Source organism: Mesocricetus auratus, unplaced genomic scaffold (genome assembly GCF_017639785.1).
Source record: "Mesocricetus auratus isolate SY011 unplaced genomic scaffold, BCM_Maur_2.0 Super-Scaffold_100051, whole genome shotgun sequence".
NCBI classification, from domain to species: Eukaryota; Metazoa; Chordata; class Mammalia; order Rodentia; family Cricetidae; genus Mesocricetus; species Mesocricetus auratus.
In genome coordinates this window covers 1,114,468-1,138,417 of record NW_024429228.1, presented here as the reverse complement: position 1 = coordinate 1,138,417, position 23,950 = coordinate 1,114,468, and the positions used below count along the sequence as shown (strand labels likewise).

General features: G+C 44.4%; 1 protein-coding gene and 1 pseudogene across 3 annotated transcripts in view; one reads left to right on the top strand and one right to left on the bottom strand.

Annotated features, from left to right (window-relative positions):
- The window catches only part of Rundc3b (RUN domain containing 3B), a 144,196-nt gene that overhangs the window by 51,147 nt on the left and 69,099 nt on the right, over window positions 1-23,950 (bottom strand). For all 3 annotated transcript variants that reach the window (XM_040735829.1, XM_040735828.1, XM_040735830.1), the window contains exon 6: window positions 23,409-23,489. In XM_040735829.1, the coding sequence (XP_040591763.1) occupies window positions 23,409-23,489 (81 nt within the window). The remainder of the gene's footprint in view (window positions 1-23,408; window positions 23,490-23,950) is intronic.
- On the top strand, window positions 132-863 carry LOC101827364 (annotated as a pseudogene).

Genomic DNA, 23,950 nt, shown 5'->3' with positions numbered 1-23,950 from the left:
AGTGAGCTCCAGGAAAGAAACTCAAGAACAGGAAAAGGGTGTTCTAAGACCAAGGTCTAGTAGAGAGTGGGGCGTCCGTCTTTGCATCACAGCAATTGTGGTGTTGATTAATTACCCGGGAGTGAATAAAAATGGGCGATGTTGAGAAAGGCGAGACTTTTGTTCAGAAGTGTGCTCAGTGCCACACTGAGGAAAAGGGAGGTAAGCAGAAGCCTGGACCACATCCCCATGGTCTGTCTGGGGGAAGACAGGTCAGGCTGCTGGAATCTCGTACACATTGCCAACAAGAGCAAAGGCATTACGGGGGGGGGAGGATACCCTGATGGAGTATTTGGAGAATCCTAGAAAGCACATCCCTGGAACAAAAGTGATTTTCGCTGGAATTAAGAAGGGAGAGAGGGCCGGGCGTTGGTGGCGCATGCCTGTAATCCCAGCACTCAGGAGGCAGAGGCAGGCGGATCTCTGTGAGTTCGAGGCCAGGCTGGACCGACAGCCTCCAAAACAGAGAAACCCTGTCTCGTAAAACCAAAAAAAAAAAAAAAAAAAAAAAAAAAAGAAGGGAGAGAGGGAAGACCTAATAGCTTATCTTTAAAAAGGCTACTAATGAGTAACTCTGCTGCCTTATTCATCACAAAGCAAATGTTTCGTAACTTTTAATGTGTACCATAATTTAAGTCATATACCAAAATTCAGATCATGAATAGCTAAAATGTTTTTGTGCGACGGTCCTGATTTAATTAAAAACTGACTTGTAGTAAAAAAAAAAGGGGGGGTCTATGTTCATGTTGGTTTACACAAACAGATCTCAGGTGTCTAATACAGATGATAGTCTCTGGGGGAAAAAACCCAAAAGACCTAAAAGTAAGATCCAGGTAAGAAACTCAAGGACCAGAAACATGTTTTAAGATCAAGGTCTATGTGCTCATGTTAGTAAAGATACAGACTCAGAATCTTCATTTACACAACTAGAGCTCAGGTGTCTAATATAGGTGAGTGACTAAATTTCCACAATAGATGGCACACTCAAAGAAACTCTGCTTTATAATGGAAAACACCAGTCTCCTACCCCACTCCTTCCCTCTTCAAACCCCGTTCTTATCCATAAAAACAGAAAAGGAAGAAGGACAATTTCTAGGGACAGGGAAGAAATACTTAGTCTACAATGTTTTCCATTTATTCAAGTATTACATATACATGGTAACATGTTATCATCAATTCTCCTAAAAACTGCATCAATTATCATTAGCTAGTTCTTTAAATAAATATTCCTCCAACAAAGGAAGTAAATGAGAATAAGTAGTTCATTCAAGGTCACCCTAATAAAAAGTGGTGGTATATAACAGACTCTTGACAATCTCTTATTTTCTTTCAATGTTTTAATGACCACAAATGTTTAAGTATAATGAGTGGGAAATAAAAAATTGTATGAAAGAAAGGGGAAAGTGATGTAATTATAAAATATAAAAATACATAAACATAATATTTAAATAGGGCATAAGTTGATGGCAACTGTGGGAGGATGTGTAAGCTTTCATACAGAATGGGAGGGCCATGGAGCCAGACCAGAGCCATGACAGGTTTCTAATGGCCCTGCCAGGGACCAGGCCTTAGTTTCAGTTTACTGGAACCGGCTGGAGCTAAGCAAACAGTTCTTGGGAAAGCCACTACCCAGAGGAAACCAAAAGGAAGGTGCCCCACAGCCTTAAGAAAACTAGAGATGACTTCTCCCACCCTGCAGCTGATAAGCCCCTGTGATGGGGGATGTCCTTTTGTATATATGTTTCTCTTGTTGGTTGATGAATAAAACACTGTTTGTCCAATAGCAGCAGGTAGATAGGCAGGACTAGAAGATGAGGAGAATTCTGGGAAAGGTAGGGAGAGAGAGACAGTAAGAAGACACTGCCAAAGGAGTAACAAGTCTGGGCATTCTCCAGTAAGTCAAGACCACGTGGAAATACATAGATTTATAGAAATGGGTTAGTAATTAAGACAAAACTAGCTCTAGCCATTGGCCAACAGTTTAATAATAAATATAAGTCTTTGTGTGTTTATTTGGGGCTGAAGGGCGGCGGCACCTGACAGGACAAGAAACTCCAGCAATACTCCTAACCATTGAGCCTCCAACCAATCCTATAGCAACCTGCACACTTTTGACTTAAATCCATCAATCAGCTCCTCTCTTCCCTGGAATTACCCTAATCTTCCTTTCAAAGGACCCTTCCGGCTTCTCTCATGGTTGCTATGTGCCACCCCAATTTGTTGGAAATTTTAATAAAGCACTCTTGCTAATTGCATATGTCTTTTATGGGACTTCTGGTGAACCCTAACACAGTATAGCTAATTTATCAATAAAAAGTTACAATTCTTTAAGGCATATTTTTAGTTTAAAACACATAGAAATCCTTCAATTATCTTGATAGAAAATTATATTTATAAATTTCAAAATAAGGGTCTGAGAGATGGCTCATTGATTAAGAGGTCTGGCTGCTCTTCCAGAAACCTCAGTTTCCATCACCCACATGGCAGCTCACAACCATCTTTAGTTCTAGTTCCAGGGTCTCTGATGCCCTCTTTTGCCCTACATAGGCAGCCTGCACGTGTTGAACATACATACATGTTGGTAAAACACCCCCCCCCACACACAAAATAAATAATCTCAATGTAAGTATTTCAAAGAAAAATATTTTAGGTATTTATACTGAAGGATGAGTGGAATTTCAATATAAAAAGATTTTTTCATCTAGTTACTTATTCCTTATGTCTTTCACATCATGCATCCCAATCCCACCCATCTCCTGCATCTGCCCTCTGCTCCTGCCACCTCCTCCAACAAAATAAAACAAAGTAAAATGTAAGATAAAAAAGGGGAAAAAAGGAAGAAAGGGAAAATCTTGTGATGGAAACTGCAGTGCAACCCCTTTATCCATATATCCTTACATGCAGGCGTTCATCTCACAGAATCACTGGTTTGGTTTGAGGCCCCTAGTCTCTGCTACACCATCGATGGGACTCTTCCTGGACATCGTGTTGCTGCCCTGAGTCATTGAGATCCTGCAGCCCGGGGTCCACAGGACCTGCAGACTACCAACCCCCACTTCCCTCCCAGCCCCACTCCCCACCCCCATGCTCCAACAGATCACAGATGGGGCGGAGACTGGGAGGGGCCAGCACTTAACCCTGGTTCTGGGCCTGGGTAGTAGCAGGGCTGGTCATCCCAGGAGCTCTCTCCACTGTCTCTGCTACCAGGGCTAGTTCACCCCGTGCTGTGATGAGCAAGGGGCAGGATCAGCTCTCCTGCTTTCACATCCTCAGGGCTGGCTATCTCACACCTACACCTTCAGGGCCAGCTCTGCTGTGTTGCTCAGGGATCTCTCTCCCGAGAGCTGCAGCTGATGGGGGCACGGACAGCCCTCCTGCTCTTATGACCTCAGGGCCAGTTCTCCCACCTGAGGTGGAGCATAGCATGGGGGCATCTGTACCCGGCCCATGCTGCTACATGACAGATGAGGAATGGGGACAGCCCCCCCATCTGTCTCAGGCACTGATGGGGTAGAGTGGCCTGGGGGGGGTGGGGGTGTCTCTCCTCCATCCATGCCACCATTTATAATTATTAGAGGGTAGTGATTCTTATTTAACTTCCTTAAGAACTAAAATTTAAGTTTTATAAAGATACATGACAAATTAAAAAATAGACTATAAGATATCTAACTTATAAGCTTTGATGAAGTCTCTAAAAGCATTATCTCCTTCAAATAAACATCTTTAATATTATAAACCCTAGAGGAATCTAGAAGATCTATTATTTAATTCTCATAGCATGTCGACTGCACATCTGTGCTAACACTACACCAGGCACCAAGGATGCATGCGTGAAGGTCCTTCTCTTTCGTCACTGCAGGGCTAACACTACACCAGGACCAAGGATGCATGTGTGAAGGTCCTTCTCTTTCGTCACTGCAGGGCTAACACTACACCAGGACCAAGGATGTATGTGTGAAGGTCCTTCTCTTTCGTCACTGCAGGGCTAACACTACACCAGGCACCAAGGATGCATGTGTGAAGGTCCTTCTCTTTCGTCACTGCAGGGCTAACACTACACCAGGACCAAGGATGCATGTGTGAAGGTCCTTCTCTTTCATCACTGCAGGGCTAACACTACACCAGGACCAAGGATGCATGTGTGAAGGTCCTTCTCTTTCGTCACTGCAGGGCTAACACTACACCAGGACCAAGGATGCATGTGTGAAGGTCCTTCTCTTTCGTCACTGCAGGGCTAACACTACACCAGGCACCAAGGATGCATGTGTGAAGGTCCTTCTCTTTCGTCACTGCAGGGCTAACACTACATCAGGACCAAGGATGCATGTGTGAAGGTCCTTCTCTTTCGTCACTGCAGGGCTAACACTACACCAGGACCAAGGATGCATGTGTGAAGGTCCTTCTCTTTCGTCACTGCAGGGCTAACACTACACCAGGACCAAGGATGTATGTGTGAAGGTCCTTCTCTTTCGTCACTGCAGGGCTAACACTACACCAGGCACCAAGGATGCATGTGTGAAGGTCCTTCTCTTTCGTCACTGCAGGGCTAACACTACACCAGGACCAAGGATGCATGTGTGAAGGTCCTTCTCTTTCGTCACTGCAGGGCTAACACTACACCAGGACCAAGGATGCATGTGTGAAGGTCCTTCTCTTTCGTCACTGCAGGGCTAACACTACACCAGGACCAAGGATGCATGTGTGAAGGTCCTTCTCTTTCGTCACTGCAGGGCTAACACTACACCAGGCACCAAGGATGCATGTGTGAAGGTCCTTCTCTTTCGTCACTGCAGGGCTAACACTACATCAGGACCAAGGATGCATGTGTGAAGGTCCTTCTCTTTCGTCACTGCAGGGCTAACACTACACCAGGACCAAGGATGCATGTGTGAAGGTCCTTCTCTTTCGTCACTGCAGGGCTAACACTACACCAGGCACCAAGGATGCATGTGTGAAGGTCCTTCTCTTTCGTCACTGCAGGGCTAACACTACACCAGGCACCAAGGATGCACGTGTGAAGGTCCTTCTCTTTCGTCACTGCAGGGCTAACACTACACCAGGCACCAAGGATGTATGTGTGAAGGTCCTTCTCTTTCGTCACTGCAGGGCTAACACTACACCAGGCACCAAGGATGCGTGTGTGAAGGTCCTTCTCTTTCGTCACTGCAGGGCTAACACTACACCAGGCACCAAGGATGCGTGTGTGAAGGTCCTTCTCTTTCGTCACTGCAGGGCTAACACTACACCAGGCACCAACGATGCGTGTGTGAAGGTCCTTCTCTTTCGTCACTGCAGGGCTAACACTACACCAGGCACCAAGGATGCATGTGTGAAGGTCCTTTTCTTTAGTCACTGCAGGGAAGTGGATACCATAGGAGCTGACTGGGCCCACCCCAGAGGCAAAGGCTGGGATGCTTTCTCTTTTGTGGTTTCAGGAAAGTCATGTCTGCATATATGTAAGCAGAGTGACACTGTCTGGGCCAGTAGACACACGTGAGGGGAAAGAGTGGGAGGGGGAGGGCACAGGAGAGTGGGGGTGGGATGCTCACTGTGTCACACATGCCTGGATACACTTTAAAACCTCACTGGCCTTCTGGCCGTTTCTAGTCTACTATAACAGAAACAGAAACAAAGAGTGTGGGAAGGGGCTGAGAGGAAAGGCAGTCCGCGTGGTGGGCTCTTGTTGTAGGAGGGAGCTCGGCGAAGACTTCCTGTGTAATGTGGTATGCAGCAAAGCTCCAACATCAGCCACGAGCCTTCTGACATCACGGCCGGCTGTTATTGTTAGTGGAGCTCCATTTCCTAAGCCTTCTGACATCACGGCCGGCTGTTATTGTTAGTGGAGCTCCATTTCCTAAGCCTTCTGACATCACGGCCGGCTGTTATTGTTAGTGGAGCTCCATTTCCCAAGGCTTATTTCAACTGATACCAAATAAAACACTACTTTCCCCAAGGGTTACCTTTGACCTCATCCCAATTGTCATTGGAAAATGTTAGAGGCGGTTTTTATAAACATCTTAGATTTTCATAGAGAATAATTACAGGATTGAGAGGAAATGTTCTTTCTATGGTTTTTCTGGTATACAGACTGTTGGTCTATTTATTCTCTCATTTCCTGTAATTAAGTCAAGAAAAAGAAAAAAAAAGGAACCGAGAGACTGCGTTCTCAGTGTGGAGAATGGGAAGACTCAGGCACAATGGGCAAGTATGCCTAGAACACTCAAGAAACAAGAGCCACGCTGGAGCTCAGTGGGAAGGGCCAGCAGCAGATGAGGTCACAGGTGTAGTAGAAACCAGACCAACCAGAGAGTTTTGCCTTTTACTTTGTGTTACACTAAAATACAGTAAAAGAGGTTTTCTAGAGAGGAATAAAATGATATACCTTGCACTCGAAAGAATACTCTTGTTGCTTTTCCAAGAATCAACTACAGTAGCCAAAGGCAGAAGGCATAGAGAGCATTGCAAATGTCCAGGTGCAGGTTAATAAGAGTTGCTCATGGATGTTATGTGGGTGATGGCAAAGAGAATTGAACAATAGCTTTGAAATAACTATAAATGATAAAACTTTTATTTTCAGAATGAAGAAATCTAAAGGAAGCCAAGTGTTGTGTAGGAGAAATTACAGGTTCACTTTCATAATGGCGTATTTGAGGTATTTATTCTACCTTCAAAGGTGTCCAGTTGGCAGCTGTATGTGTAAGTGTAGAGTTTATGGGGTATCCTAGGTGGAAATGCACCTACAAAGGAGCAGCATATACACAGCATGTGAAGTTAAGACACTGGATGAGAAACTGCCTGGAAAAGAGTATCAGCAGAGAAGACGGCTCAGGGATGAGGCATGAAATCCTAGAGGATGGAGAGATGAGGACAAACCACGAAAGGAAACAGAGAAGGAACAATCATGGTGGGGAATCACAGATCTATAAGGAGAAATAAATAGCACATGTCATCACCAAATCCTAGATACATGTGGCAAGTCTCATCGCTGCTGGGATTGACAACATCAGTTTTCGATGTGTGTATTAGAGCTTAAATAGGTCGTGAGAAACTATGGCAAAGGTTTGAGAAACTGTTTTAATAAAAAGAGGGTATAGAGAACAGATGCCAGTAAGGACCAGGAATATTAATCTCATTTTCAGGGTTGGGAAAACTAAGGTGCTTACGTTTATTTGCTGTTGTGATGGGTTGGACTTGGTGAGTTTCTGGATAGCTCAACTTGGAGCCTCATAAACAAGACTGTATCTCAGAGGAAGGAACCCCAAACCCTCTACTTGTTTACTTATTTCCATCCATAGCTACTGGATTATAACTCCCATAGTCCTTGTTTTTCCTAAGTGCCCAGAACAATAAGGTTAATGTTATTTGGCCTTTTGTCCTTGGCTCCTGAAGCAGCTTTGGAACAGCTTCAGAGCAACAAACATGAAAGGCTGGACTTCTAACACGGAACACTGGGAGTCTCAGGAAACTGAAGCCAGTATCTCTGTCCCTGTCTGTCAGTCTCTCTAGTCTTTCCTCCCTTCCCTTCTGTCCCTGTCTCCCTCCCTTTCACTCCATCCGCCTGTTCAAGACTAGAACTCTCTTCCTTAAGCAGACAATAGCAGCTAGAGTTACACCTTAGCCAACCCTTGCCTTTTCTCTGAGGACTGGCCATCAAGCAGTCCTCTGACCTACCATGTCTGACAACATCCTATTTCAGATGAAGGCTCTCTCATACCTGGGAGGAAGGTATGTGTCACAGAGAGGTAAAGGAGGCAGACAGCACAGGAATCCGGCTGAGTTATAGACACCCAGCTGCTGTCCACTGCAGACTTACGTGCTTGCTTGCCGATGGAGAGAAATCCCTAATGTCCAGATCATCACAAATGATCTGGGCTGTGACTGTAGTAAGGGGGTTTGTTTTCCAGTCTGTCTTTTGAGCTATGAAATGTGGGAGGGTCTAGAGAAGGGGATAATGAAGGAGAGGAAACAAGACAAACGCATTAATAGAAGAGAGGAGGTCAGATGTAGCCCGCAGGTCAAAGGGCTGGTATTCCACAGAAAACGATTCATCAACCTTACTAAGAGGAGCAAAGAGGTAGAGGACTTGCGACTCTAAGTAAAGAAGGGAATGCTTAAGAGCATATGTAATCAGACATGGTCTGACTCAGTGACTCTGACTCTGTTGAAGAAAAGAATGATATTTACAAAAATAATACATATTTATATTTATAGCTACTCATATTATTTAGATAAATTTATCTAGTAAATATATATACATTTAGATAAATCAGATGTTGACAGGTGTTTATAGAAAATAATATAGATATAGAAAATAGTTATATTTAAAGAAAAGATGCTGATATTATTTTAAAAGTAAAAACTGAGGTTAACAAGATGGCTCAGTGGATAATGGTACTTGCTATGGCATGGACACATACACACTCACACACCACATGTCCCCCCCACACATACACACACACATACCCCACATGCTCACATGCACGTGCACACACACACACACACACACACACACACACGTAAAATAATTTTTGCAAATAAGTATCTAAAGCCATGTGTGGGGAAAAGCCTGTAACTGCACTACTTGGGAGGCTGAGGCAGGGAGATTTTGAGGCCAGCCTAGGGTACAGAGTGAGTTCGAGGCTACCCTTGCTACATAATGAGACTCTTTCTTAGAAAGAAAAGATGGAGGAATTGAAAGATAGAGGGGGAATAGAAAAATTGAAGGCACCATAAAAGAAATACAATTATTATCTACTAGAAATTACAGCATAGAATGCATTAAAGAAAATGTATTTTTTCTTGTCCTGATATAGTCCAGGCTGGCCCTGAATTTGAGACTATCCTGCTTTAGTCAGCCACACACTGGGATCCTGGGTATGGAACACTATACTCAGTGAGAAAAATGGTTAACGTTACATAAAATATCAGTTTGATAAAAGCAAATATTTTCTCACTGGCATACAACTTGAAGCACTGATTTAAATATGTAGTATATTTTAAGATGTTTTCTATTTACTTATTTCATATTGTAGTTTCAGAAAGATATACCTCCATTTAAAGAAAGGCATTTTACTTAACATTATACAATATTCAATTTTAGGCCAGGTAGTGCTGGTACATGTCTTTAATCCGAGCATTTGGGAGGTAGAGCAGACAGATCTCTGTGAGTTTGATGCCAGACAGGTATATAAAGTGAGTTCCAGGACAGTCAGAATTGTTACACAGACAACTCCTGTCTAAAAAAAAATCCATTTTACTAAGAATCAAAACAATGTGATATAATTTTCTCTTATAAAATTGGCCACATTTTAAATACTTATTTGGAAAGAATAAAAATCAGGCATCCTCACATATAGCTGATATACTGAAATGGAATAACCTCTCTGAACAGCAATTTTATATTGTATTTGGAAATCTTTAATAATACATATGCTAATTACCACAGAAACTCCCTCATTAGGAATTCCTTTAATGTAAGAGAAAATTCCAGTTCTGTATAAAATGGTAAAAATTTTATAAGTACGCTTGCTATAAAACTGCATGCAGTAGTTAATAAATGAACAAACTCTAAACGTCCAGCAGGCAAACATAACAACTAAAATGTTTGCAATTTAGTAAAAGATGCTATAGAAGGATAGTTGATGACATGAAAAATTGTTCTTACAGGGTTTTAGAAGAAGAGAACAGTATGTGTGTGCATTATTTGTATTTGTATTTTTGTTTGTTTGTTTTTACGAGACAGGGTTTCTCTGTATTGTTTTAGAGGCTATCGGTCCAGCCCGGCCCTGAACTTACAGAGATCTGCCTGCCTCTGCCTCCCGAGTGCTGGGATTAAAGGCGTGCGCCACCACCGCCCGACTATTTGTATCTTTATTAAAGAAAATGTATCTGTGCCAGGAAAAGCCTGGAAATGCTTCTAACGGTTGTTTCTTGGGGGTAGATGATGAGTGGCATTTTCTCCTTTCTGTGTTTTGAATTTCCTCGGTGAACATGTCTTCCTCTAACTAAGAGCAGCAATATGGAGGAGCAGACTTTCTCGGTGTTGTGGCGTTGGTGTGAACTATCCACACAAACTCCTGCTGCAGCTGGCAGCACCGCGCCCAGAGGAGGCAGGCACGTCACACAGCTTCTGGAAGGAGGCTGCAGAGAACACGCTTTTGGAGATTACAGCACCCCGTTTCCTCGTTCTCCGCCTCCTCTCTACCTTTTGAGAGGTTGCTCTGCCACCTAATCCTGTCACCACGAGGCTCTGCCCCGGAGCACGACACCAGATGACCACTTGCTGGACCTTCTGAAATTGAGAACCGCACACATCTTTCTCCCTTTGCTTAAGCCAGGCATTTAGCCATAAAGAGGAGAAAGTAACTAGTGCAGATGCCCTTTAAAAATTAAGATCCTTGATGTAAACGCGGGGAGTTCTCTCTTGAAATGAGGAGGCGCTGGAAACACATAAGTGAGTGGAACTCAGAAAAGCTACCCTGAGCATTCAGCAGCAGACATTGCCAAGAGCAGGAGAGGGAGGAGCCAGGCAGAAGGTGCTTGGCAGCAGCATTTGCAAGGAGCTCTTGGGGGGGGGGTGTACAGATGAAGCAGTTATGCACGGGACATTTTAAAAACACTGGCACTGCTGAGTGAGAAAGCCCTCTGCGAACTGCACTTTCAGGAAACTCAGAGCAGATGGCACAGGTCCATACACTGAAAGCAGGCCAGCTGAGCACTTCTCGTTTGGGGGAGGAAACTCAGTAAGAAGCAGTGAGGTAGAAACATGGTTGGATCCAGAGTCTGCGGGGGAATACAGGTTCGGATTCCAAGCAGCATTCAACACTCATGGAGGATCTCACAAGGGTGGGGCAACCATCGTAAGCATACCCATGAACCCAGAACCAGCATCCATGACCCAGCCCTAGGAAGGACAGCTCTGGGGTGGGGCCGGCATTCTCAAGTGTGCTCCTAACACACCACCCAGAGGTGTGACCAGCATCTGTGACCTGACCCAGGAAGACACCATTCACTGTTTGCCAGAATCTGAAGTGCAGTCTTGGGAAGGGAGGGGTGTGACAGGTACCTGGGAACCCAGAAGTAAATCACAGAAATGTGAAATTAAGATGAAACCACAGTCATACTATGGCCCTATACCCCCCCCCCTCTGTCCCCTTCCAGTTATTCTCCCTCCTCGTACTAGCTAGTGACAGCTAACGGCCACCCTCTACCCCGCCCCATCACCCCATGCTTCTCCTTCTTTCCCTTCCCCTTCCTTTTGACAGGTCTCACCAAGGAGCGGAGAGAAACCCTGGGCTTAGGAGGTCCTCTGTGGGCCGGACTCCTTTACATCCTGATTGCTGTCTCTACTCCTCTAGATCCTGATGGCCGTCTCTCTACTCCTCTAGATCCTGACTGCTGTCTCTCTACTCCTCTAGATCCTGATGGCCGTCTCTCTACTCCTCTAGATCCTGACTGCTGTCTCTCTACTCCTCTAGATCCTGATGGCCGTCTCTCTATTCCTCTAGATCCTGATGGCCGTCTCTCTACTCCTCTAGATCCTGATGGCCGTCTCTCTACTCCTCTAGATCCTGATGGCCGTCTCTCTACTCCTCTAGATCCTGATGGCCGTCTTTCTACTCCTTTAGATCCTGACTGCTGTCTCTACTCCTCTAGATCCTGATTGCCGTCTCTCTACTCCTTTAGATCCTGATTGCTGTCTCTCTACTCCTTTAGATCCTGATTGCTGTCTCTCTACTCCTCAAGATCCTGACTGCTGTCTCTCTACTCCTCAAGATCCTGACTGCTGTCTCTCTACTCCTCAAGATCCTGACTGCTGTCTCTCTACTCCTCTAGATCCTGATGGCTGTCTCTCTACTCCTTTAGATCCTGATGGCTGTCTCTCTACTCCTCTAGATCCTGATGGCCGTCTTTCTACTCCTTTAGATCCTGACTGCTGTCTCTACTCCTCTAGATCCTGATTGCCGTCTCTCTACTCCTTTAGATCCTGATTGCTGTCTCTCTACTCCTTTAGATCCTGATTGCTGTCTCTCTACTCCTCAAGATCCTGACTGCTGTCTCTCTACTCCTCAAGATCCTGACTGCTGTCTCTCTACTCCTCAAGATCCTGACTGCTGTCTCTCTACTCCTCAAGATCCTGACTGCTGTCTCTCTACTCCTTTAGATCCTGATTGCTGTCTCTACTCCTCTAGATCCTGATTGCCGTCTCTCTACTCCTTTAGATCCTGATTGCTGTCTCTCTACTCCTTTAGATCCTGACTGCTGTCTCTCTACTCCTCTAGATCTTGACTGCTGTCTCTCTACTCCTCTAGATTCTGACTGCTGTCTCTCTACTCCTCCAGATCCTGATTGTTGTCTCTCTACTCCTCTAGATCCTGACTGCTGTCTCTCTACTCCTCTAGATCTTGACTGCTGTCTCTCTACTCCTCTAGATTCTGACTGCTGTCTCTCTACTCCTCCAGATCCTGATTGCTGTCTCTCTACTCCTCTAGATCCTGACTGCTGTCTCTCTACTCCTCTAGATCCTGACTGCTATCTCTCTACTCCTTTAGATTCTGACTGCTGTCTCTCTACTCCTCCAGATCCTGATTGCTGTCTCTCTACTCCTCTAGATCCTGACTGCTGTCTCTCTACTCCTCTAGATTCTGACTGCTGTCTCTCTACTCTTTTCATTCTCCTTTAGCACAAACTGCCTCGCTTCCCCCACCAGTCTCTACCGTTGCTCTTTTCACGTCCTTCCCTCATCTTCCCTTTCTACCCTCTCCAGAATACTCAAAATCTGTCCTGGTGCCCTGATTACCAACCTAGCAGAGGCAATGGCGCCTCAGCACGACTACACCAGGACATTGACAGCACTTCTCCAAAATGTAATTTAAAAGGCTGAGCTGCATTATTTACTCTTCTGCTGCTGGGATAAATCACCATGACCAGAAACAACTTAGGAAGAAACTTTATTTGGCCTGCAGTTCCAGCAGAAGAGTCCACTGACAGGAGCACTGTGACAGGAGGACACTGGGGAGCACTGTGGCTGGGGGCACTGGGGAGCATTGTAGCAGGAGGACACTGGGAGCACTGTAGCAGGAGGACACTGGGGAGCACTATGGCTGGGGGCACTGGGGAGCACTGTGGCAGGACACTGGGGAGCACTGTGGTTGGGGGCACTGGGAGCACTGTGGCTGGGGGCACTGGGGAGCACTGTGGCAGGAGGACACTGGCAGCACTGTGGCTGGGGGCACTGGGGAGCACTGTGGCAGGAGGATGCTGGGAGCACTGTAGCTGGGGACACTGGGGAGCACTGTAGCAGGAGGACACTGGGGAGCACTGTGGCTGGGGGCACTGGGGAGCACTGTGGATGGGGCACTGGGGAACACTGTGGCAGGAGGACACTGGGAGCACTGTGGCAGGAGGACACTGGAGCTGGAAGCAGAGAGCACATCTTCAGTTACAATCTGAGAGAGGAAACTGGAAACGGGACAAGGCCATACGTTCTCAAAGCCCCATTTTATTAGGGTTTACTGCTGTGAAGAGACACCATGACCACAGCAACTCTTATAAAGGAGAAGATTTGCCTGGAGCTGGCCTACAGTTCAGAGGGTTAGTGCATTATCACCATGGCAGGGAGCACGGTGGCGTGCAGGCAGACATGGTGCTGGAGAGGTAACCAACAGTTCTCCATCTGGATTGGCAGGCAGCAGGAAGAGACAGTGAGCTACTAGGCCTGGCTGGAGCTTCTGAAACCTCCAAGCCCATCCCCGGTGACACACTTCCTCCAACAAGGCCACACCTACTCCAATAAGGTCACCTCCAACTATGCCACTCCTAATTAGTCTATGGGGGACATTTTCATTCAAACTACCATATCCTACTTTAGCAATATACTTCCCCCAGAAAGGCTCTACCTCATAAAGGTTTTCTATCAATCCCCTCTCTCAAAAAACCCCAGCGCCACCAACTAGGAACCAAGTGTCCAAATACATGAGCCTATAGGAGCACATCTCATTTAAACCTCCACACTCCACTGCTTGGACCCCATAGGCTCATATCATGATGCAAAATGCATTTCGTTCAGCTTTAAAAGTCTCCATAGTCTTTCACAGTCTCAACACTGTCTCAAAGCCTCTTCTAAGACCCAAAGTAATCTCTTATATGACCCCTACTAAATAAAACATCAAATTATATGCTTCCAGCATACAACCACACAGAATATATATTTCCATTCCAAAGGCATGAGAACCTAATGAGAAAAAACCTGACCACAGGAAAACCAAAACGCAGTAGGAGAAATACTAAATGCTGAAGCGTTAAGTCCTCTGCCAAAGGGTTTCATGGCATAGCTCCTCCAGCTTTGCTGATTGCAACAGACATCGCTCTGTTGGCCTGGCTCCACTCTCTGCATGCAGCTCTCCTTAGCAGACATTTCACAGCTCAGCTGGCTCCGGAATATCGGGGTCTGCACTGAGACCTAGGCTTCACACAATGGCATCTCAGGGTGTTCTCCAGGCAGTGACACTAGCACTGTGACACACTGCTTGACTCGGTGGCTCTCTGAGGCCATACAGAAAGAAATCAGAACCCCTTACTCTTGTATCTTCCATGCCTCTAAAGCCAGCACCACGAAAATGACACTGCAGAGTTCAAGTGAGAGCTTGGGATTCACTCTTGGACCACTTTAGCAGCAGCTCTTTTAGGTTGAAACAACAGCTTTCTAGGTACAAGAAACACGTTAACTTTCTCTTTTCACAATTTGGAAGCTCAGCTGGGTAGGGCTTTGTCTTGAGAACACCTTTCCCATTGTTCTAGTGCAGAGTGGGAGCCTTGTTTTTATGGGGATTACCGCCTTAACAATCACAGCCTCTCTTTCAACATACACCTTTGCTATAACATAAAGCTTCCTGAAGCTCCTTTTCACTTCAAGCTGTATATTTTGTATGTATTTCATGTAGAGCTGTGTAAGAGTTATGAGTAATAACCACACCACTGATTCAGTGTTACACAGCCTTGGATTGTCCTCCACCAAAAGCTAGTCCATTACTTCTACATTTAGTCTCAAGCAAGTTTTTAGGACAAGGTGAGAAGGCAGCCAGGTTATTTGCCAAATACCACACTGATGACCTCAAGCACAGTTGTTAACAGAGACCTAGTTCCCTTCTGAAATGTCAGGAGCCAGACCTCTGTGTTTCTCTCAGTATCTGTTTTATAGGATCCTACTAGAATGGCCTATTAGCTCTGTTTACAGCATCCAATTGCTTTTCTAATCTGAAAGTGTCAAAGTCTTCTACATTCCTCCAAAAAAAAAATGGTCAGATTCTTCTCAGCAATAACCCTACTCTCTTGTACCAACTTCTATGTTAGTTATTTTTCTGTGAGGTAATAAAATATCACACAGAAAGGAAGAATTTATTTGGACATATGGTTCAAGAGTTAGAGAGGCCATCATGGTGGTGGAGGCACGGCAGCAGGTGGCCAGAGCAAGAAACTAAGAGATCACAGCTTCAAACATAAATGTAAAGCAGAGAGAACTAGAGTTGGGATAAGGTTGTAAACTCTCAAAGCCCTCCCCAGCATATTCTCCTGTGAGACTCTCCCTCCTAAATGTTCCATGACTTCTCCTACTAGTGACACCCACTTGGGACCAATTATTCAGATGTGCGAGCCTATGTAGGGCACTTCTCATTCAAACCACCACATTTACCAACAATCCAATCCCAGATGTACAAGTCCTCACACAAAATAAAAAGTCTTAAAGCTCACATGGAAGCACAAAAGACCTTGGATAACCAATGCAATCCTAAGCAACAGAATAATGCTGATGTACAACACCACCTGATTTCAGGTTATGGTTCTGAGCCACAGGAACAAAGCAGCACGTAACTGGCACAAACACAGACATGTAATGTGTCAGAACTCAAGGGAGGACCCACATACACGCCCACACATTGACAGCCATCTGACTTTTGACAAAGATGCCAAAAGGAAATACATTAAGAAGACACCTTTTTCAATAGAGTTGGAAAATGTATATGTAGAATATGAAACTGGATCTCCATCTCTTGCCCCCTACAAAAATCAATTCAAATAAATACCCAAAGTCCTAAAACTCTCAGAGGCAAACACATTAAGATACAGCAAGTACTCTTGAATATGTCGCCAGTTGTACAGGAAGTAATGCCAAATGTTGACAAATGGAACCTCATAAAATTAAAAAGATTCTATACAGTCAAGCAAACAGTTAAGTGGGTATTGTGAAGTGGTTTCTTCTGAGATTAAAACCTGGGTCTTGGAGAGAAGCCCCTTAAAACAGGATGTTAAAGGGGAGGAGAAACACCAGGATAGTCTAAAGAAAATGAAATATTCCATCCAGGAAGAAGGCCCAAAACACATAGAGTGTCAACAACTCCACAGCTTCAGGAAGTCTCTGAAACTGACCAGATTCACCAAGTTCCTTCCTCCTCAAACAGTATGGATTGATGAGAACATTTCCAGATGAGACAAGCTGTTTAGAAGAGGCTTAGACCAGCCATGCCATTCGAAAGAACTAGAAACAGGTTGAGATACCTGTAAGAAATCCAGATCAGCCAAGATACCTACAAGAATCAGGGACAAGCTCACATGCCCAGAAGACTCTCAGACAAGCTGAGCTGCCTAGAAGAAGCTCAGACACAAAAGTCACCTGGAAGAAGCAAAGACCAGCCAAGTTACCTGGAAGAAACAGAAGCGTGGAAGAAACAGAGATCAGCCACGCTATTTGATGAAGCCGACCAGGCTGAGCTGCTTGGAGGGTTCAGACCAACTGAGCCACAGAAAAGACACTCTCTCACCCACTGAACTGTCTGCAGATTGTGCACTCCAGATTCCCAGCTTTGGTGAGATGTCACCCATGCTGGGATGGGCTTTTGGTGATGGCATTTTTATTTATGTCTTGTCTGCTCCTATAACTCTTCACCTATATTCCCGTAAGTAACCCCTCAAAAACTAACTGGTTCATCAAGTTGCACTTAGGTAGTATCTATACTCCAGTCTGCCATTGGTTCCCTATTTTAATGTAAGTAGATGTTTATGTAGCCCCAGCAACAGTGTATAAATGAGCAAAAAGGCAGCTTACAGAACGAAATAAACATGTTTGCTATCTATACGTGTCATGAGATTAATATCTACAAAAATGAAAGAACTCAGAAAGCTAAGCAAGAAATAAAACAGCACAATCAAAAACATCTAATGAAATGAAATGACAGTTCTCAAAAGATGAGATACAAATGGCCAATGAACATGAAAAAAATGTCAGCATCCTTGGGCATCAGTAAGATGAAATAAAAACTTCACTAGGATTCCATCTCACCCTGGTCAGAATGATACTAAGACAAGAAGTAACCATTGGCCACGGCAAGACGCGCAGCAAGGGCTGCATTAGTGGCATGAATGTTACAGGGGTAAAAACTGCATTTGGATCCATGACCCAGAGAGCAAATAACGGAGGGCTCAAGCAGGGGACACATGGATCTCCCTGGGGAGGGGAAGTAGAGTTGATTTTATGGGTGGACTGCAGGCTGGTGGGAATGGCAACCGAAGGGATCAGGTTGGGGGTGTGGAGGAAGAGAATGTATGCCAGGAAAGATGACTGGAATTGGGCACTTAGGGTCCTATGTAGACACCTAGTGCAGAGGAAACTCCTGGAACCTATGGAGTGACCCTAGTCTATTAGTAATGGGGGATACAGAGTCTGGATCAGCCATCTTTGTAACCAGACAAGTAGCACTGGGACATCAATCCAGTCATAAAACTTTTGACACACATTTGTCTTGCCTACAGGATATACTGGCTAATGGTGGGGCAGAACTTGTGGGAGAGGCCAAGCAATGACTGGTACAACCTGAGGCCCTTGTCACGAGAGGCCTGACACTGCCTGGATGGGCTGGAACCAGAAACTGGACGGCTCAGAGACCCACGATAGAACCAAACACTACTGGCAAAAAATTCAATGAAATGATTCCTAATGTTGTTCTGCTGCACTTATAGATCAGTGCCTTGTCCAGTTGTCATCAGAGGGGCATCACGCAGCAACTGATGGGAGCAGATGCAGAGACCACAGTCAAACACTAGGTGGAGCCAGGGGAACCTCATAGAAGAGGGAGGTTTGCAGGAGTCAGAGATGTCAAGGATACCACAAAACACATGGCCCACAGAATCAACTAAGCAGAGCTCACAGAAGCTCACAGAGACTGAAGTAGCAACCACAGACCCTATATGCATTATGGTTGTATAGCTTGCTGCTTTCGTAAGACGCCTAACAGTGGAAGTAAGGGTGTCTCAGACTCTTGTCTGCTCTTGTATCTTGTTATACCATGTTTTTTTTTTTTTGAAGGGAAATGGAGAAGTGGATCTGGGGGAGAGGGCAGTTGGGGAGCAGGGAGGAGTGGCAGTAGGAGAAATTGCAGTCAGAATGTAATGCATGAGAGAAGAATAAAAAAAGATGCTTCCTGACTGGATTAAAGCCCAAGCTACAGGAGGAAATGCATGCCTGGCACTGCAAATCTGGCCAATAATCCATGATTGGTGATTTCACCGGACCCGGGATAAACCTAATTGCTGTTAATTTGCTAAATGGACAGAGTATCAAATTTCCTTCTAAATTTGTACCCATAGATTGGTGCAGCTCTGCGGTTTAAACAGAAGTTTCTTAGGGGGCAAAAACTCAATTGCTCAAAGTGTAGAGAGTTAGTGTTCGTGTAGTGCTCAGCCATAAATTGGATACATCTGTATCACATGCTCCTCTCCATCACATGCTCCCCATCACATGCGCTCCACTCCAGGATCAGGGACCCAATGAAGAGGGTAGAAAGATTGTAAGGAAGAGACTGGGAGGACCCAAGCACAGCAGTGTAACATGAAAAGCCAAATGACCCATGGACTGATATTGGGGTTCAAATTTCAAGCTGAAGATCAGAAAAGCAAAGCAGCTGGACACTAGGTCTTACTCTACCTCAGACTGAAAGGCGATTCTGGCTCTACCAAACCTCAGACTGAAGCCTCTCCTCAGTGTGGCTGGAGAATCCTGAGACTTCAGTGTCTTCCTATCCTCAATGTGGCTGGAGAATTAACGCCTGATACTGACTCCTGAAGATGCTGCTCCTATCTTTTTATTCCCCCACTAATGCTGGAATTACAAAGGCGTGTGATCCCAGGTGCTGAGATCATCTTTGTGTGAGCTGTTTCTCTTTAGGACTGGATTAATCTTGTATAGATATGGGTGGTCTTGGATTCACAGAGATCTGTCTACCTCTTAATCCAGAGTCATAGGATTAAAGGTGTGTATCACCACTGCCTGATATCCATAGCTTGAGGATCGCTTTGCTTTCTGAACGCTCAGGCAAGCTTTAATGAATCATAAGTAATACATCACCACACAACAGTATCTTCTGGACACAAGAGGGCTACTGCACTCATGACTCACAGCAATGGAAGTTGCTGTACAGTCTCAAACCAGTAAACATTCCAGCACAAAAGGGGAGGGGTTGTGAGCCCGCATGCATATTTGACAGTTCTTGGGCAAAGTTGGACAATATTTTAGGGTGTGGTCTCTGGTAAGAGGATCATACTTCAGGAGATGGCTCCACAGTTGTGAATATATGAACAGCACAGATTGGACTCAGTGAGTTATTAGAATACTAAAGAGGACTTGTGGGTTTAAAAGGAGAGGGTGGGGGTGAATGTAGGCATTAAGAGGAAGGGCCGGGGTGAATATGATCAAAATACAATTGTATTCATGTATGGAATTCTGAAATAATTTCATTATATTAGAAATAAAAATACAAAAAGTAATAAAGAGACCATATGTCTTAGTTAGGGTTTCTATTGCTGTAATGAAATCCATGACCAAAAAGCAAGTTGGGGAAGAAAGGGCTTATTAAGCTTACACTTCCATAGCACTGTTCATCCTTGAATGAAGTCAAGACAGGAACACAAACAGGGCAGGATCCTAGGCAGGAGTTATGCAGAGATAATGGAGGAGTGCTGCTTACTGGATTGCTCTACAAGGCTTGCTCAATCTGATTTCTTATAGACTCCAGGACCTCCAGCCCAGGGATAACACCACCCACAGTGGGCAGGGTCCACCCCATCAATCACTAAGAAAGTGCATTACAGCTGGACATTTTCTCACATGAGGCTCCTTCACCCCTGATGACTCTAGCTTATGCCAAGTTAACATCAAGCCAGCTATTGCAGCATACAATGAAGAAACAAAAAGAAAACAGGTAACAATGTACTCTAATAAGGATGGGAATAAAAGGGAAGCCTTATATGCTTCTGACAGAAATGTGAAACAGTTCAGATGAATAAAAGGGAAGACATATGCTTCTGACAGAAATGTAAAATAGTTCAGATGGATAGAAGTTAGTACAAAGGTTTCTCAAGGAACTAATGCTAGATTTACCATGTGAACCAGATGCTACTCTTGGGCTTTTACATGGACTCCAAGTCAGTGTATCACGGAGACACTTGCACATCAATGTGTATTAAGTACTTCTCTTATTAACTGAGTTCTGAAACTAGCCTACACATCATTTAACAGCGGAGAAGACAATGAACACATGGTACACATACTCAACAATGCTTTTCAGCCACAAAGAAGAACAAAGTCATGTTTGCAGGAAAATTGATAAAACTGGAAATAATCATGTTACGTGAATGGCGCCAGTCGTGGAAAGATAAATATGGTGATTTCTAGATTTTATAAAAGAAGTGTAACTGTCCAGGGAAACAGAGGGAACTAAGGAGAAGAGGAAGAATGAGAAAAGGGGAGGAATGTGGGTGTGGAAGAAAGTTATCAGCATATAATATATAATTTTATGGAAAATTTAAAAATATATTAGAAAGTTCACAGATTAAAAAGGTGTCTACCATACCAATGAGGCAATTCCAGTGCCAATCTGCGGATCCTTGATGACAATTAGCATAGTTTAAATATTTTTAAAGTGAAACCTCTATGGTCAGAATTGCTAACTGGCTCCTAAGCAGATTTTCCTCCTCATTTTCTTATCCCCTATACAAGATGATAGGAATTTTTAGTAGTACATGAACAGGTTACATATACATGCTAGGATTAGTGTATAAAGAGAAGACACCACATAGAATTCAGATATGCAAAAACTCAACAATTAGGAATATCATATTTATAATGTGAAAATCATCCTGAATAAATTGCTTGAGAATGTCCCTCCTTTATCTTTCAAAACCACTGTAATCATTACTATGGACTCTTCTATATGAGAAAACAAAGTTAGTGTTTACATTTATCTTTATTTTTCATAAGTCATTTCCTAAAGCAGTAAAACTAGCCTTTCCCACTCATATCTTGATAACCTAACTTCTAACTGAGGTGCATCTTATTCTTCAAGTCCAGCATTGGGTTCTGCCCATTCAGGGTAAAGGTGACCACAGCTTACTATTTGTTGTGTAGTGATTTCCTTTGAATCAAAACCCCCCTGGGAGGAGGGGGAGGCTCCTAAGTCTCAGCAAGCCCATGGAAGTCACCAGGCTCCAGAGGCTCACAGGTTCCTCTATTCATAAAGTTCCTCTCCTGGGCTCTAAAGACGGCGAATACCACTGTGGGAAGGAGATCCTTTCCGAGCGCAAGCGGTGCACCTCTTCTGAGTTGTGACCACAGCAATGTGGCCGTTCCTGTGCTGCAGCTGCTTTTTATTCCCCTTTCCTGTTGGTAACCCTCATGCGTGCCCACGTAACTAACCCACGGAACTCAGAGGCTTGCCTGTAAGTAACCCTCATGCGTGCCCACGTAACTAACCCACGGAACTCAGAGGCTTACCTGTAAGTAACCCTCATGCGTGCCCACGTAACTAACCCACGGAACTCAGAGGCTTACCTGTAAGTAACCCTCATGCGTGCCCACGTAACTAACCCACGGAACTCAGAGGCTTACCTGTAAGTAACCCTCATGCGTGCCCACGTAACTAACCCACGGAACTCAGAGGCTTACCTGTAAGTAACCCTCATGCGTGCCCACGTAACTAACCCACGGAACTCAGAGGCTTACCTGTAAGTAACCCTCATGCGTGCCCACGTAACTAACCCACGGAACTCAGAGGCTTACCTGTAAGTAACCCTCATGCGTGCCCACGTAACTAACCCACGAAACTCAGAGGCTTGCCTGTAAGTAACCCTCATGCGTGCCCATGTAACTAACCCACGAAACTCAGAGGCTTACCTGTAAGTAACCCTCATGCGTGCCCACGTAACTAACCCACGGAACTCAGAGGCTTACCTGTAAGTAACCCTCATGCGTGCCCACGTAACTAACCCACGGAACTCAGAGGCTTACCAAGCTACTCTTATCGGGGAATGACCACTCTTCTCTGTCATCACATGTCCCCAGAAAATGTCAGAAAAACTTTTACTTGAAATCTCTTATTTGATGGTGGTTTGTTTGGAGTCAGGGGCTATACTTTAATTCACAAGTTTTTAATGTTACACACACACACACACACACACACACACACACACACACCTGGTATTTAAGAAAATGTCTTTTTAAACGGGGCATATCGGCACATGCCTTTAATCCCAGTGTTCAGGCAGCAGAGGCAGGTGAATCTCTGTAAGTCAGACGTCAGCCTGGTCTACACATTAAGTTCCAGAACAGCCAGGGCTACAGAGAGACCCTGTAGTTTCAAATTGAGAGAGACAGAGACAGAGACAGAGACATACAGAGACTTTCCTGGATTAGGTATGCAACAATATACCTTGAATGATAATGTATCAATATTACATGTATACACAGGAAAACAAAAAACTTCTATAGATTTCACCTAATTATTTTTCAATTGAAGTTAAAGGAAGTTCAGAATTCTTACACAATATCGTTACACAGACTAGCAGTGGGATAAATTACAAGATATTTTTTAAAAACATACAGTTTAAGGGTCTTTCTGTGTGTGTGTGTGTGTGTGTGTGTGTGTGTGTGTGTGTGTGTGTCGGAGGCCAGAGGCGAACTTTAGGTGACTTTCTGTATGACTCTCGACCTTGTTTTTTGAGACAAAGTCTCTATTGATTCTGTGGCTCACTAGTTCAGCTGGACTTCCTAACCATGAGTCCTGTGGAACCACCTGCCTTTGACTGCCCAAAGCTAGGGCTCGTTCCCATTCTTCCACGGCTATTTTTTCCTTAGTGTTGATGATGCTGACTGGACTTCATGCTTGCAAAGCAAGTACTTCATCCACTGAGCTATCTCCTTAGTTCTAACTAATAATTTCTGATAAGAAACGGATGTTACATACAAACTTTAAATCACATAAAAATTGTTCAAACCACTAAGTTACAATTAAAATTTCAACAACACACTACAAAATGGTAAATACCTTTGCTCAAACTTCAAATATGGTGTATAGTCTATTACAGCAGGGAAGGTGCCATCCAATCCTTCTCCCTTTAGGCAGAAGCTAAGAAAGCAGACAATAAATATTCATATTAGTACATAAATATTAGTGCCCCAACTGCACAAGAGTGGTTTTGCTCATAATTTGTTAATTGCCACAAATAAGTACCTTAAATATTTAATTTTAAATACCAATGTCAAGTATTATATGACAAGCTAATATACTATTACATGTTTCATAAAGCAACAATAAAATTTACTGAGAAACCAATGTCTTAATAACTGTTCTATTGCGGTGACGAGGCACCATGACCACAGAAACTCTTGCAAAAGAAAGCATTAAACTGGTGGCTTTGCTTAGAGTTTCAGAGGCCTGGTCCATTAGCACCATGGTAGGAACACGGCAGCAGTCAGGTGTGCCGCTGAAGAAGTAGCCGAGGCCTCCATCCACGAGCAGAGACAGTGGGCCTGGCTTGGGCCTTTGAGACCTTAGCACCCGATCCCAGTGACACATTCCCTCCACCA